At 39.1% G+C, this 17,180-nt stretch overlaps 3 protein-coding genes across 4 annotated transcripts; 1 reads left to right on the top strand and 2 right to left on the bottom strand.

The window, feature by feature from the left end:
• Nucleotides 1-435: 435 nt before the first annotated feature.
• On the bottom strand, nt 436-2,807 carry LOC111495947 (protein indeterminate-domain 1-like). Its single transcript, XM_023146137.1, has 3 exons — nt 2,033-2,807; nt 1,773-1,942; nt 436-1,248 (listed from the first exon to the last, which is right to left on the bottom strand). The coding sequence occupies exons 1-3, from the start codon at nt 2,554-2,556 to the stop codon at nt 605-607; spliced, it is 1,338 nt and encodes a 445-aa protein (XP_023001905.1). The 5' UTR covers nt 2,557-2,807; the 3' UTR covers nt 436-604.
• A 4,487-nt stretch (nt 2,808-7,294) lies between these two features.
• LOC111496113 (uncharacterized membrane protein At1g75140-like) lies at nt 7,295-9,729 on the bottom strand. Of its 2 annotated transcripts, XM_023146407.1 has the most exons (2): nt 9,362-9,729; nt 7,295-9,115 (listed from the first exon to the last, which is right to left on the bottom strand). In XM_023146407.1, the coding sequence occupies exons 1-2, from the start codon at nt 9,378-9,380 to the stop codon at nt 7,491-7,493; spliced, it is 1,644 nt and encodes a 547-aa protein (XP_023002175.1). In that variant the 5' UTR covers nt 9,381-9,729; the 3' UTR covers nt 7,295-7,490. The 2 variants fall into 2 exon arrangements, with proteins under 2 accessions (XP_023002175.1, XP_023002174.1); XM_023146406.1 differs by having other exon boundaries at nt 7,295-9,729.
• Nucleotides 9,730-11,986: 2,257 nt separating this feature from the next.
• Nucleotides 11,987-16,936, top strand: LOC111496554. The gene is made up of 6 exons (XM_023147032.1): nt 11,987-12,183; nt 12,965-14,715; nt 14,794-14,869; nt 15,348-15,709; nt 16,312-16,410; nt 16,507-16,936. Exons 2-6 carry the CDS (start codon nt 13,012-13,014, stop codon nt 16,678-16,680), a joined length of 2,415 nt encoding a protein of 804 aa, XP_023002800.1. The 5' UTR covers nt 11,987-12,183; nt 12,965-13,011; the 3' UTR covers nt 16,681-16,936.
• Nucleotides 16,937-17,180: the final 244 nt, after the last annotated feature.

Raw genomic sequence — 17,180 nt, 5'->3', positions numbered from 1 at the left:
ACTTAGAATGCTACAAGTGTCTCCCACGTCAGCTGGCCTTAGGCCCAGAAACCGAAACGACGCCACGTACTCTTTCGATGACGTAGCTGAGCAGACCCGCAAGTTAAGGTATACCGCCACGTGGAGGACAATGGACCTACCGTAATAAGTGAAGCTGACCAAACTATCGGAGTGATGGTATTGCCAGCTCAGCACACTGAATACAACGTGGGAATCTGACCAGGCAATGGCCCAGATTGGAACGCTCAATCTTTGTTTCAACAGAGACTGTCTTTGAAGTTGTATTTAATTGAGTGATTCTATCTTAAATATTTGACAAAAATAAGTGAAAATAAAATTAAAATAAAAAAAAACTGGGTTTACTAAAAAAAGAGTTGAATTATAATGACAATTATTTTAAGAATAAAATTCAATAATAATAAGACAAGAAAAGCATAAGTTAATGGAAAAAGGGACATAATATATAATTATTCGACAATATATGAAACAAAATTTAAGAATTATGGTAGTACCACGTGGTAACCCCAGCAGCTAGCTGCATGTCTTCGTTTTCTGTACACCAAAATAAACAACAGCTGTTATACACATTACACAACAGTTGATTTTACGAACCATTACTCCCGCCGCCGCCGCCGCCACCGTAAGGTGCAGCAGCTTCACCAAAGGACGTAAAAAGACCCGAAAAACCGCTGCCGGGGGTTGCGCCGCCCATGCTAAGTCCAAGGAGATCTCGTGTGGCAGGCTCGTTTCCAAATCCAAGTTCCAGCCCAGCCGTCATGGAGGCAAAAGTGGCTTGGCTGGGAGACGGGGATATTGAGAGCCCGGAGCCTCGGAGAAAAGAGGCGGCGTTGGAGGCGGTGACGCCCATTTGGGCAGCCTTCTGTAGTAAAGCGGTGGCGGACATGGCGGCGGGCTGGGGTGATGAGGAGTAATGTGGTGGATGTTCCTGAAAGAGGGATGAGCCCGAGGCTGAGGCTGTGCAGGAGAGGAAGAGAGACATTGAGAGAGAGAGCGATGTGGATTCAATGGCGGTGGTTTGGGGATTATTGACGCCGTCTGACCGGTTGCCGGAGGTGGTGATTTGATGGGGTGGATTTTGGGCACTAATAGGAGGAGAAGCAAATACACCAGCGAAAACGCTTGTACCACCACTGATGCCACAGCCGTTTATGTTGGAGGCGGTGGGTGAGGTTAGGCCTGTGACTGGAGGTGTTAATGGCGGAGGTCCGATGGGATTGTCCGGTGGTTCTGCAACCAGAAAAGTCATACGATAAACAGAACTCCATGCTGCATTGTGTGTGCCTTAACAGTTGAGGGAACATTATGACAGCAATGATTAAGCCTTTTTTCCTAATTAGTATTAGAAAATCTCAAAAGAACAAAACCTTCCCACTAATTAGCCACTAATTAACCACTTTATGATTCAATATTTTATCTAAATTCCTATTATCACTCTGTACTTTTTCCTAATTCATTAGAGTCTAAGTGAGAGAGCTCATCCCTCCTATCCCTAAACTGTGAATCAAAAGTTTTAATGGCTTTTAAACCGACAATCAGCAAAGAGAACAAAATGCAGACAAATTTAATACTCCAAATGAAAAACAGTGAACCACATCAACTCTCTTGATTTTATTTTTATAGTTTCTTCCAAAGACCTTATATCTTATATCAATATGGATAAATTTCTTACCGGTATGGCAGCCCTATAACTTTTTCTAGATCTAGCAATCAAAGAACAAAATAACCGAATGAGAATGGGCATTTAATGTTACCTGAGCTTTGAATCGACAGAGCAGGAGATAGCACGGTGGTAGATGGCGTCAGTGGCGGCGCCGGTGGCGAAGAACCAACTGCCGCTGCCGCGGGGACCATCGCGTTGGAATTCGTGCTTGCGAACACCAAAGCGTCGCAAAAGGCTCGATGCGTGATGAAACTATCTCTCCTTTAAAAAATTAATAAGGTTTAAGAAATAATAAAAGAAGGAAGTGGAAGAGGATTTGAGGAATTTAAGATTTGATGAATTAATTTATACCTAGAAAACAAAGTTCCGCAATCGCATCTATACTCTCTTGTTCCGCAGGTTTTCATATGCGCCTTCCAATCCGATTGAACGGCGTACTTCTTCGAGCACCGCTCGCACTTCCACTTTTTCTCACAGTGCTTTCTGGAGTAGTGCTTTTTGATACCGGTGAGATCGCCGAGTGCCCTAGCCGGATTGTGATGGACACAAGACGCCTCCGGACAGACGTAAACTCGTTTACGAATCTCATTGCTCGTCCGCTGTCGGAGCTTCCAAGGCAAGTTGTGGCCGCGTCGGTGAAGCTGCAAGTTCTGATCTCGCTGGAATCCTTTGTTGCAGATCTCGCACACGAATCGGTTCGTAGCTAGAAGCGATTTCGGCGACAGAGCTATCACCTCCGCCGTAGGATCTGGCATTCCTGGTAGATTCCGCTTCTTCTTCAGCGGAGCCACGGCGTCCATGCTCTCGAGTTCAACTCCTTGCGTGGAAGATGCCGTAAGCGCCGCCGTTGGAGAATTGTTCTCTGCCGATACCATTAGAGGATGATTTGAAGCCCTAATTTAATCGATTCAGAAAACTGTAGTAGGAGATCGAAGTACTAAGAGATGAACAGAGCATTATCTGGTTTGAGTTTTCAAGTTAAAATAAAAATCAACTCGATCGACGGATGTGTGGCCGGAAATTTGTGGTCCTTTCGAGGCGGCGGCCACTTCACAGTTCACACTTGAGAGGAACAAGAGAGAGAGACGGAGGTTGAAGAAAGAGACATAAATTTAAAATTTGTGAGTCACTTTCTTTTTCTTGGGGTCAAGAAATTTTTTTAAAAAAGATTAAAAGCGGCGCACTAACCATGGTTAAAAAATTTCAACTATGGTTGGGCAGGATATGCTCTGGGCCCCACGGGAAGTCTGATCTTTTTGTCTGCTAATTTTTTTCGCCACGTGTCCGGATCTGCGGGTTTATGATTTTTGTCGGGCCGAGTCGGACTACCCCAGCCGGTGCTTGTCGTCTAGTCCAATTATTTAAACACGATTAACAAAAAGACCATTGTACCCCTAATCGGCCACCTATACTCTCCAACGATGAGACATTTTTAGGTTAAATAAGAAATTTCGTATTTTATTATTATTATTATTTATGATTTTGAAGTTCAGAATTACTTCATTATTATTTGATAAAGTTTTTTAAATATTTTAATTTATAAAATTTATAATGCCACGTAGACAATTTGAAACCAATAAATTTAAGATATTTTCATATAATGGCTAGACTATGACTACACCAGCCGTGGAGCATTGAGTGCGACCCTTCAAGAAGAATTGAACCTAGGGTCGACCTAAGCCTCAAACCAAGGCTCATTGAATGAGAGCCTCCACATCAAAGTTTTCAACATTTGAAAACTTCTTGAAGGTTTTCTATTATGTATCGATTATTAAGTTCCTTTTGAATTTTGAAAAGGGTTGCTTTTCCTGCAGGCTTTATACTCGAGCTCTAACACCTGCCACTCAGGTTTGAATGCAACCATGCTAACCTCGACCTGACCACCCTAGCCTTAACCTCCAAGCCAAATTCCAACAACAAAATCAAGTTTTTAATTTTAATTTTATTTTTTTTTTTTTTAACTATAAACAAAAGATTATCAAATGGATGTTAACCAATGTGAAACTACAACTAACACCCTCACAGCACGTGTTCCGGCTGCGGCGGGGTAGTTTCGGTAATAAAAAAACGGTCACGGGGACAATCCGGGGCGAATGATTTGTGAACATTGTACCTTACAGTACAAAAAAAATGGACAAGTGGCTAGCGAGAATCCCGCCACGTGTACAAAAAATACGAAGATTCAGATCTGATAAATAGAGGAGTCAGATTTAAAAGTAGAAAAGGCTACAGATCCAATACTGTAGGTTTGGTTACATGTGATAATAACTCCACGCTCAAAAAGGTAAATAAATATCCCTTTTTGTCTGGATTTGGAAGTGAGGACAGCTACTGAAAATAGACATAACCTATTTTTCAAAAGATAAATAATAATTAATAAAAATTACTATAGGGGCTTTTTCGACATTTCCCTTTTAATGATGCCATTTTTTCTTTTTTGTGTGGGTGAAATGATGTGGCTATGGCTTAACTAATATGAACAATCATGCAAGATTCTCATTTTTAATGGGTGTGGGTTAATTTTTATCTTAAATTCTATACTTTGTTAATTACATTTTTAGCCTTTAGATGTTCTAATATTTTATTTTTTGTTACAAATATATTCAATTATAAAAATAATTTTAATTTTGATTAAAATGTAATTTTATCTCCGGAGGTTCTAAGTTGAAATTAAAGTAAAAAGGTAAAAATTTATTTACGTTGTTATGTTATCGTAAAGATTAATGTTCATTAACCATCGCTAGTAGATATTGTTCACTTTGATTCGCTACGTATCGCTGTCAGCTTTATGGTTTTAAAACACATGTGCGGATGATAAGTTCACATACTTGGAAAAAAAAAAAATATATATATATATATATATATATATATATATATATGAACTCATAATTTTAGTGGTAAATAATTTGGGTGTTTTATATTTATTGGAAATTGTAAATGGAAAAGGTGAAAGATTGGGGTTAATACTTTATAGTAATTTTGGATGTACGAAAATCACAATAACTTTATCCTTTTTTTCTTACAGTTGGGTAATAATTTTCTGGTTGAATGACGTGGCATACACTTTTTTTCTTTCTGTTAGTTTAGTAATAACAATGGTCACGTCCTACATTTTTTACGGTGAGGCGTCGTGATCTTGACACGCTTACGACCAGCCTTAAGAGGAACTAAGCCCCATATATATTTTTCGCCTCGACTTTGTAGCTTCGTCGGACCTTAGGAGAGGTTTGTCTTCGCCAATCGAACATCGCTTGTGCAGAATCTAAACTTATTCGACCACACACACCGCATGCGCATATATGTTTAATCGTCTGCGACACATTCGACTTGCCTCTATACTTGGTCAAGTCATTTGGCTTGACCTTGCCTCTACTTGGGGCCAAGGTTTCTCAATGCACCATGGCCCATATGTCTTAACACCATCTCGAGTCTCGGGGTGTCGTCCGCCATCGTAACTTACTCGGTCATGTCATCGAGAATGGCTCTGCGTGTCGCTCATCTCATCGATACTTCCCAAACATCCATCCATCCGAGTTCTATCGATGCATTAGCCCTCCCCTGTCCATGTCATGTCATTTACGGATACCGTGTCGGATAGCAAGTGTATGTAGCAACCTCCAACACGCAGGCTGGGGAGCAATACTGGCACACACGTACCGCCCGATACTATCCTTAAAAACCCATTTCAAAAGAAATCGCCCGAGACACTCGTCTCGGCACGCTTGCCCACACTGTAACACGTAGCTCACTTAGGTCTCTAAATTTCGAGGATTCCGCTCTTCAATCATTTTCCTTCTTGTTGTTGTATATCTCGTTAATACATATCTTCTCTTTATTTCTCGAGCCAAATAGTAAAACATATTCCACAAACACATCTATCCAAAAAAAAAAAAAAAAAAAAGTGAGTTATAAAAAAAGAGAAAAGGATGAGACTGAGGGATAATCATTGCAATTTTGATCAACTTTTTGAGTTGCTTTTTGATCTTTTTCTTCCTGTTTCCAATAATGCTTATTCATATAGCCAGCCTGTGGGCCTCCCATCCTGCTATTTCACCTCACAATCCTTCACTCTATATGAAAAACTCGACTCGCTCGACTCGGTTTGGTTGCAGTTGCAGTCGTGAGTGAGCGAGTGAGTGAGTGCGTGCATACAGAGAGACCTCGTTTCGGTATAACTTGTCTATAATATTCGTAGACTTCTTTAGACTAGTAGATATTGTCCGCTTTGACCCGTTACGTATCATCGTCAGCCTTGAGTTTTAAAATGCGTTTACTAGGGAGAGGTTTCCACATCCTTAGAAAGAATACTTCGTTCTCCTCTACAACTAATGTGGAATCTCACAATCCACCCCTCATGGGGACCCAACGTACTTGCTGACACACCGCTGATGTCACAATCCACCCCTCTTGGGGACCCAGCGTTCTCGCTGACACACCGCTGATGTCTAGCTCTGATACCATTTGTAACAGCCCAAGTACACTGCTAGCGGATATTGTTCACTTTAGCCCGTTATGTATCGTTGTCAGCCTCATATTTTAAACGTGTCTACTAAGAAGAGATTTCCACACCTTTATAAGGGATGATTCGTTTCCATCTCCAACTTATGTGAGATCTCACAATCTACGCGTCCTTGCTGGCACACCACTCAATGTCTAGTTCTGATACCATTTGTAATAGTTCAAGCCCACAGTTAACTGATATTGTCCAGTTTGGCACGCTACATATCGTCGTCAGCCTTAGGTTTTAAAACGTGGCCATTAGGGAGAGGTTTCCACACCCTTACAAGAAATGCTTCGTTTCCCTTACACACCGATGTGGGATCTCACAATCCACCCATTTTGGGTACCCAGTGTCCTCGCTGGCACATTGCTCAGTATCTAGCTCTGATATCATTCGTAACCGCCCAAGCACACTACTAGCGGATATTGTTCACTAGAGCCCGTTATGTATCGCCGCCAGCCTCATATTTTAAAACATGTCTACTAAGAAGAAATTTCCACACCTTTATAAGGAATGATTCGTTCTCATCTCCAACCAATGTGGGATCTCACAATCTACCCTCCTTGATGACCCAGCGTCCTCGCTGACACACCACTCAGTGTCTGGTTCTGATACTATTTGTAACAGCCTAAGCCTACCGCTAGCAAATATCGTCCGTTTTGGCCCATTACGTATCGCTATCAGCCTCAAGTTTTAAAATGCGTCTATTAGGGAGAGGTTTCTACACCCTTACAAGAAATGCTTTGTTTCCCTCGCCAACCGATGTGGGATCTCACAATCCACCCATTTTGGGTACCTAGCGTCCTCACTAGCACACTGCTCAGTATCTAGCTCCGATACCATTTGTAATAGCCTAAGCCCCCCACTAGCACAAGTGCTACTTTGGCCTCTTATGTATCGTCTGTCAGTCTTATATTTTAAAACGTGTCTACTAAGAAGAGATTTTCACACCTTTATAAGGAATGATTCGTTCCCGTCTCCAACTAATGTGGGATCTCACAATCCACCCCTCTTGGGAACCCAACGTCCTCGTTAGCACACCATTCGGTGTCTAACTATGATACCATTTTGTAACTGCCAAGGGGGACAATAATTTCAAAATGAAACTTGCATTATTTCACTAATTTTTTGTATTATTTTCCTTTGGATCAAACTACAAGACAGAGATATAGATATATTGCACGATCAAACCGTTCATACCGACCAGCAAACGAGCAATCGGGAAAAAGTAAAACGAAAAAAGTAATCAGGATTTAGGAACTTAAAACTCTTTGAAGCAAAGATTACTAGCTGATACCTATTTTTCTTTCAACTGCTTTCATCCACCACCTGATTGTTTGCAAATAGAGGCTCCCGTCGTTTCGGAAATCCCGGAGGTTCTAAAGGCGAGCCTCTGAATTTTAACTCCGAAGCTGCTCGATAATTTGGATCAACTGCAGCTGGTCTTGAGTTATGGTCACTTGTCGTAGCTGGCCTAAACGAACTCGTTGCCCCACCAGGATACCCTGTAGGAGAACCATAACGTCGCGGTGGTCCTCTTAGGCCACCACCACCACCTCTAAGATCCATCATTTCAGTACTTCTCGAAGGAGCGTCAATGAAAGATGCTCTCTCGCTGGATCCAGTTCCGAGTGGAGCTCCGGTAGTCGGTGAAGTTGCAGTAAAAGGGTCATCCGGTCCCCAGGACGTGAGCGCCTCCTTCTTTGCAAAGAAATGCCAAGCTCCAAACAGAAAGAGAATGAAAAAGAGAACAGGGCTTGTCCATAGCATTGTATTGAACTCCCCTTTAAAGATCGGAAGATTCGAGCGATACAATCCGACATATCCGCCCCCAAGTCCAAGAACAACAAGCTTTTCATGGTCACTCGATATTAATGGTATAAACTTTCCTCCAGACTCTGAATCCAAATTCTGATAGTTCAAGAAAGATGACCTGATCTCGTCTAGACCAGCAGAAAATAGATGCCTCGGTGCACCGACTCGAACGTAATGCTGCAACGATACGTTGAAAATATGAACCTTCTCATTGCTGATAACAAGCAAATAGCCCTTGATTGCTTGAAAGATTAGTGGTTTATCAAGCTCGAACTTCCGTTTTGATCTAACCCTGCATTTAAAGTTCAGTATATCTCCCAACAACAAGACATGAATCAAGTCCCCATCTGATGTAAAACCATACGCCTTCGATCGCTCCACGGCATCAAACACGTAATTTCGAGCAAGAGAATGATTCAATCCCTCACATTCCGACTCCCTAAGTTTCATACTTCTCAAATCCAACGAGCCAGCGCCACTTTCGGTCAAGAACAAGAGCCTCTGCTTCAAGAACGCTATTGGCCTACTCATAGGCATGACCGAACCATAAACCGTCCCGTCTTCTCTAAAAACCTTGATTTTCCCCCGAACATCCGAAGACAAAATGTACCTAATCCTCCCAACATAATGCACTTCCAAGATGGAAATTGGCGACTCATCCTCCCCCACAAATTCCACAACATGTTCCATGAAAACCGAATTCAACTCCTCCCCATTCGATCTCTCCCAAATCCGATGCATCAAGATCGCCCCATTCTTATGGCCAGTAACCAAAAGGGTCTCATTCTTATAAACAGACATATACGAAAGCATCGACGTAATCGGCGAATCAGACACTGTACAAAGCTCAACCGCAACATCCCCATTTCTCATAAAGACATAAACTCGCCCTCTCTCGTCTCCTACCGCAACATACTTGCTATGTCCCTCGAAATCCCTAAGCGGCAGGACATTGATACAAGTAGCATCAAAATCCAGCTTCACAGCCGACAAAAAATGGAACCTCTCCGACCAAAATGGACTGTATTTTGTCACTGTAACAGCTCTACCTCCACCCCCATCCTGAATTCCATTATCCAAACCGCCATCTCCGCCGTCACTCAGTCCTTTTCCACCGCCTAAACTACCTACCTCAGTGTTCAATTTCGCGGGAATATCAGATAATCTCATCTCCAATTTAGAAACTACATCGCTAAGGTTTTTCACTAACTCCTCAAGATTTTTCAGTAAAACATGCTGTCTAATTTTAATGGGGACATCAGATTCAGGTTGATTCAGCTCAAGGGAGCTAGAATTGCAGACAAAAACCCTAGAAACACGGGGAATAGCAAAAAAAAATAGAAAATAGGTAAAAAGGAGCTTGCCTTTACGCGGATTCGCCATTGGAGAAGCTGGGAGAAGCTCTTCAATACCTTCCTATTTACAGGGGATTTGAATCTGAGACCACGAGGGTTTCGCCCAAAATTTGAACTGGATTGTCTTTTGATTGGTTCGTTTTTTGCTTCTTATGGACGAATTCGTGAGAAAAGTAATTGCGGATTGAAAAAGATTGTAGTGATAATCGAAATCTCAGATTGAAACTGTACCAAAAGCTTGTGGATTTCGGCGGCGATCTCTGTTGAAATAGTGTTGAAATGTTTGGATCATGTTCTTGTTTCCCGATCATCTCGTTCTTGACGTGACGAAGGGGGGCGGTTTTTACTTTCGTCAAGTTTTGGCCTCCACTACAAGATCCACACGCATAACAATGATTTATTATATTTTTAAATAATTTTATCAATATCCTTTAATTTTTTTATTTTTAAATTTAAATACTTGTACAGTTAATAATACATTTTCCATTTTAAAAATACATATAAAGACCCCCTTAATCCTTATAAAAATAAACGTTTTAAAAGTTATTATCGTTAATATATATATCTTAAAATCGATTGCGTAGAAACTTCTCTTTGATAGACATGTTTTAAAATCGTGAGACTAACGGCAATACACAATAGACCAAAACGGATAGTATCTATTAGGTGGATTTGGATGGTTGCAGTATTAGCCGTAGAAACTTTTTAATTTTTAATTTTTTTTTCCCTTAAGTTTGAAAGGTGGTATAGTACGATCCACTGACGCCATATCTATAAGGCGAAACTCGGGCGATAGGTTGCTCCACAAGGGTATAGTGGCGTGTGCACGTATTCGAACTTACAGCTCTATAACTTCCAAAAATGTTTTAGTATTCATGAAAACACAAATTTAATTACGTGAAAACCCCACGACGACTTCTCGTATTTCTAGAGATTTGTAGATCTACCATTAGCACGCTTCAGATGTGGCGGCGGCACAACTTATATCATTATATCATTATTTTTATTAATATGTTTAAGTCAAGCATGACGTGTGTTTAGATTTGCATGTCAGAGTCATTCAATTAGTCTTGATCAAACTATTTTTATGGAGTGATTCGAATCACGAGTTTAGAAACAAGTTTTCTTTAATTTTGATCATTAAGGTAATCTCTAAATACTAAATTTAACCTTACGAGTTACGACGTTTTGAAAAATCTCCCAGCAAAGAAGAAGAGACAAAATCGGGCCTCCTCGACCTTGCTTGGGTCGGACTCTCAAATCACTGCATGTCATCTGCCTCGAGTTTTGTTAGACGTGTTTTTTTTTTCAAACAAATTTTATCGTGGTTATCAGTTAAAAACTTTATTTTATCTTAATTTTAACAACGAGAAAGATAAATAAAATTTAGTTAATTAAATTTGAAAGAACGACGATCTACCACCTCGACGTTTTATCTAGCATTCCAACGAATTCATATTTAAAAGATAATTTTAAAATATTTATGAAATATATATATATATATATATGATTTAAGCCATTTTCTTTTGACAGGTTGGATATTAACTTATTTTAAAGATATCCACATGTGCAAGCAGAATTAGGAATAGGTTCATAAAACAGGGAATAAGGATATATTTTTTTTGGCCACATCAGTTGCCCGCGTGTCCCATGACATACGTGGCATCATATTCTTTTGACACGTATTATTAAATTATCTTAGAGATAGAGATCATATTTAAGGTATTTTGTTATGGACATGACATTCTTAAACTAATAATTATTATTAATGATATACTGACCAAAGAATTTAAAAGAATTTAAAATTACTATACCAACGAGCTTAACATTTGTCCAGTGGCTCAATTATAGAAACTTCAGAGTATGATTAAACATGTTTTATTTAACTAATTCTCAGCGATTTGTGAACGAAGACAGAACATATTGAAATGACTTGTGTTTATAAGTGGGGATAGACTTCCACTTTTAGAACCATTAAGGGTCGAATTCAAATTCCAAATCTCAGACACAGATGTTACAAATTTAAAAGAAGAAGAATACGAGATATATATATATATATATATGAGTCAGCCCGCGTTTTTTCGAAGAATCCTGCATCCATGGGTATAACTCTGGCAGGCCTTCCCTTTCCGCCGGAGCTTCATGGGCGTTGCCCCATTCCCAATCAGATGTTTGGATGTGAACTATACTCCGTGAGGAGCCAAATGGGCGTATGGCCTTGCCATTTGACCTCTCTTCCCGTGTGGTTAGGAATGTTCGATGACAACCTCTCAATTGTCACCGCCTGGCCTCTCTTGCTACCATGGTAGCCCCTAGTGTGGTCAACACCAATCGTGTTCAGGTCACGAAGCTTACACTCATTCACATTGGTTCATATATGGTGTGTGTATATATATATATATATATTAAATGTATTAAAAAATAAATAGATGTTTTACAATATTAACCATTTAATTAAAAATAAAATTTAAATAATTAAGTTAAACTATATCAATAAAAAAAAATTATGGTTGATTATCGGTCAACAAAATCAACGGTCAAATTTGAAATAACGGGTTTTCAAGGACGGGCCAGATCTGCGCAACGGGACACTATAAAAAGGAGGTTTCGCTCTTGTTTTTTTTTTTTTTTTGCTAGTTTAACTCTCCTCGATTTCCCGCCAGACGAATTGGCGCGAAACTGAAGGCTCTCTAGTATTTCTTCTCTCTTCACTGAACTAACCCTAGATCTCTCTCCCGCCATTTTCTTCCGCTGGTCTGTCCTGCTAGATCTGCTTCCGCTTCCGTTGTTTCTCAGCTCCACCGCCGGCGATTCAGATAGTTCTATCACTGGTCAGTTAATCTCTGCTTTTACTTCTCTCGTACTGTTGATTGGATAGCAGGAGGTCGATTCCGTTTCAGATCTGCGAAAATTTCCTTTTATTTCATCTTCAGCTGAATTAGTTTTTTTTAGTGTGTTTATCGATTTATTTTATTTGTTTATTTTGGGATCTAGGGTTTTTGATGAGTTGTTGATAACGTTCGCTATTCTCATATCTTGCTAAATTTTAGACTTTTTGGATGTTCGGAATATGTTTCTCTGAAGTCTACGATTGTAGTTCTCTAATGTGCATGGTTAAGTTGGCGCTGTTTATTTTAGTGAAAAAGAGGGTTTCCTATCCAAAAGAACTATTCAACTGGTCGAGTAATGTTAATGTATAGATCTGAATTTGACAATTTTATTTTTAAAGTATAAAGTAAATTATGAATATGTATTGTGGAGGATTTACTTGAGGTGGTCGATAGTTTTATGAACAAGGATTTTTCTTTAACAGACTGCTTGGTGATTTTCACAAATGTGTCAATTCTTTTGTCCATCAATAATCTGATATTGTGCAATGAGGCCAAAAGGTTTTCATCTACATTGGACTCGATTGTTCCAATGTTTGTTTTTTCTTCTTTATTTTATCATTCCGGAGAAGTTTTATTGGAAATTCCATTGAATCAGAAAATCGGTAGGATTTGAGCGGTGGACCTAAGTTCTTTGACCCTCAATTTTCTCTTCTTTGTTTGTAATCGTGCTGTCTTGATGAATTTATTGCTACCATTACTTAATTAGTGTTTTTCTCTGCAGGAGACGCCTTATCTTGGCTCAAGAAGGAGAAGAAATATACTTATCCAATGGAGTTAAGAAGTTTCAGTCATTTTCATCATATCCATGCCATTAAAGGGGGTATGATGCCTAAAGTTCTAAACATCAACCGTGGAAAGCCTGCAATGGTATTTAAGAAGCTTACTGACATATATGAATCTATATATGACAAAGCTCAAGAATCACTCCCAACACGATGGTCAAGAGAAGGTTTAGAAGGAAATATTCGTGATGGATGTGAATCGAAGATGCAAACCCAAGTTCTTTATGCAGAAAGAAAACTATTCAATGATGAGCCTGAAGTTTCTGATTCTGACCGTGAAGGTGATAGTGATACTGAAGTACAAAAGAGTGATGTAGAAGCTGATAGCATGACTATAAAGCAGATGATGGAAAGCTGCAAGAAAAGAAAGCTGAGGCAGTCAAATTTTGTTGACTCAAGCAAGGAAAAGCCGAGAACATGCTCCAGACGAGAACTAAATCATTCATGCTTGTTATCAGATGAGGATGATAGTGATCTTGATGTTGCTCTTAGCATCTGGCAATCCAAACTTTCAAAACGCAAAAAATTGAAAACCAAATGTGACGAAAGCAAAATATCTACTAGCTCACTGCAAGGCCAAACAATTGAAAATTCTGATCCAATCAATATTGATCAGGATCTCCTTCCATCTAGTTCAGACCTAGCCATCCCAGTGGACATTAAAGTTGAAACTCCTGAAACTGACGTGACAGAAATCCAAAACACAAACTGCATTACGGTTGAGTTGTCTCTACTCTGTGATGAAAATGTAAACTCGTGTCTGAGTTCTGGGCCTATTGGAACCGATGAATTATTTTTTGGTCTAGAGTTGACAGCATCTGAGAAAGAACCTGAATATGGTGTTCTAAACTATGTATCTCTTGAAAATGTGGAATGTGATGAATCCAGACCTCTTCAGATGGTAGGGGAATCTAGCACTGAGTGCGTGAGTGAAGATAACCTGGAGGTACACAAACCCCAACATTCAGATTTTCCTGCATCAGAGACTATGGAGGGACAATGTACCCCAAGTTTTGTATCCAATGATAGCATATCAGAAGCTATTTCCCTGGCTGAGGAGCAGTGCTTTGGCATTCATATTTCACAAGCTAAATCCATTACACACGAGGTCATATGTCAGAAAAATAGTGAAGATATGTCAGCAATTTCCATGACCGGGGAACAGTTCTCTGACACTCATATTTCAGAAGGTAAACCCTTTACAGATGAGGTCATATGTCCTACTAATGGTGTAATCTTCACGTATTTGAATGGAATGGCTGATCTGAATAGCCTCCAACTCCCAGAGATGAGTCTTGGAGCTGAAGTACGTTTAACCGAGAATAGGTATAAAGACAGGTTGGCATTTGATAATGAAAAAGGTATTCCAACGGAATCTACCAGTGATTGTAACTTAAGCTCTGAACATGGGGGAAGTATTTCATCAAAATCTACCAGCGATTGTAACTTAAGCCCTGATCATGGAGAGAGTGTTTCAACAAATTCTATCAGTGATCGTAACTTAATTCCTGATCAGCATTTGATATCTATTGACGAATGTCCAGCTAAGGAGAAACAACCACAAATGTCTGATTGTTCTGATCCAGAAAGAAATACTTCACCAGATTTTCATCTCAATGGTTCTACGGATAAATTCAATCAAATTGAAGAACCTCAACGTCATCCAACAAGGCTGCAATCAACGAGAACAGTAAGTTAAATCTTATTTTTGTAATATTTGGTTTAAATTATGCGGAGGATGTTTATATAATTGTGCTTTCATTTTCAGACCATTTCTCCAACATCTCAGGAAAGATTGTCCAAGGCTATGAAGTCTATGCAGTTACAAGATAAAGAATGCAAAAGTAAGTTCTGAAGTTAAACATTAGTTATTAGGGGACGTGGTTTGGAATTCCCATATTAAGCCCTTTTTTTACAATAATTTTTAAAAAGGTTGTTTTCAATGACTTAATATGCAAGCTAAAAACCCCATATCAAACAGAATGCAAAAACATTTTCTTGACAAAAAAATGCCAAATTTAGCACAGGGACTTAAAAGGGGAAGTACTCTGGTAAAACTATGAACTACTTAAAAGCTTTGCAAGTCTCTTCTCTCACCCCTTCAACACATGTTTTACTGGGGAATATTGGCATTAATTCGTGGAAAAAAATTGTGGGTTCATTTGATAAATTTTATGTTTACTTAATTCTTTTGTTCTATAGTTTACTTCTATAAGCATATTTGAAATCCTAGTGAAATTCAAAGGATACAATTATGACAATTGGAGCAGTTTTTTCAATTTTCCTTTCTATTTTCCTCATTGTCTTCTCTTCTCATTTTAGCATGCGGTGGCAAACCATATTTCAAACAAATTAAGTACAAGGTTGGCACAGCTGAAGGGTGTGACCCGATGAAGAGAGTGTATTCCGATACATATCACGAGCAAAATACAAGGAAATCAAAGAAGAGAAGTCTTCACTCAACAAGCACCACTAAAGCTTCTCACGCTCATGCCAGCATGAGAAGCTCTACTGTCCAGAGTTGTTCAGAGAGCGCCATTGCATTCACAGAAAGACAGATGCAGGACATAGAGTGTCTTGCTCTGAAGCTTACAACTCAGTTAAAGTCAATGAAAGCAATTGTAGAAGACAGAATTCACGTTGAAGGCAACAAAGCTACAAGTTACAAGTTTAACACGGATGAGGTAACTAAATATATGTGTGAACATAACTTGATTATTATTACCTTATTGCACATGTTTCCTTCCTATTTTGAACTTAAACTCTCGCTTAATCAGTCAGCTTCATCGGCGAATATAAAACCTTCCTGTTCCCTTGCACTTTTCATGTACAAACCCATTTTGTATAATAATTGAACATGATCTTTGGAGAATCTTGATTGCTAGTTGCATTTGGCATCAATTACCATATAGGAACGTGTTTCATTAAGCTTTTAATCCTTTCCCTACTTTCCCTAACTGTTTGTTGCATGGGATGTATGATGTTAGTTTCCATCCTGCACGCCAAGTGTTTAACCTAATCCTGTTCAATAGAATTACACTTCTCTGAGGTTTTCGCCGGGCAGTCAATCCTGTTCAATAGAATTTCCATCCCATTACCTTAATTGGGTGCTGCTTATGTCCGTTGAGGACATTGGTCATTCCTGTATTAACTTGTAGAGAACTTGGCCTCATGTAATACAACATTATGCAGAATGAATATAGCAATTATTTGATAGTTATAAAGTTTGCACATTTTATTAAGACGTTTTTGCTGTTCTCTCATATACTGTTCTGTATTTCGACAGGTGAGAACAGCCATTGCTGATGCAACGAAAGCGGAAGCAAGTGCAAAGAAATGGCTTTCCATAATGTCGAGGGACTGTAACCGATTTTGTAAAATAATGGTACGTTCTTCACCATAATCTTGCAACATAAAGTGAAAGAAAACATCCATTAGAGCATTATTTTGCTTCCCCTAACTGTCAAACAATGAACTGCAGAAAACAAGTGGGCATGGTTCAAATGCTTCTCCAACTTCAGCTCAGAAGTTGAAGAGGAAGATTACATTTGCTGATGAAGCTGGTGGAGAGCTTTGTGAAGTTAGGTTGTTCGAGGACGACATGAACGCCGAATCTTCCGTGGAGACCAGTCCCGAAAAAGTACGAATCAGTTGAGTAAATTGGAAAAGCCTATTGAATAATTGCTTTCTAGTAAGATTTTACTTGTAAATTCTCATGTACCATGTAGTTGTTCCTTGGAAGAAATAACTTATTGTTCATTTTTCCTCAGATCAAAACAAAATGATTCTGAAATTTGTAGAAAATGATATGAACGCGGTTGATGCTGCAGTGAATCTGTGAATGTTTTAAGAGTGTCGTTTTCTTTGTTGCTCGTTGCAAATCTAAATCTGGGGGTCTGAGTTCATTGTAATGTGAATCAACCAATTTTGTTTTGTGTGCTTTTTAAAATGGGTTAATTTGTACAAAATACTTTAAAAACGGAGTAGGTTTGAATTATGGTTCTATACCTCTCAGGTCAACGTCAGAATTTGTCTTTTTGCCTAAATAACAATACCATAAACTTTTTAAAAGTTTAGATAATATTTTTTTTAAAAAAAGTTCTTAAAAAACTCTAAAAAAAAAAAAAAATAATATTATGGTTAGTTTTAGTGGTA

This window comes from Cucurbita maxima, unplaced genomic scaffold, assembly GCF_002738345.1.
Source record: "Cucurbita maxima cultivar Rimu unplaced genomic scaffold, Cmax_1.0 Cma_Scf00022, whole genome shotgun sequence".
Lineage (NCBI taxonomy): Eukaryota > Viridiplantae > Streptophyta > Magnoliopsida > Cucurbitales > Cucurbitaceae > Cucurbita > Cucurbita maxima.
The sequence above is the reverse complement of the archived record's forward strand: the minus strand, read 5'-3'. Positions and strand labels throughout refer to the sequence as shown.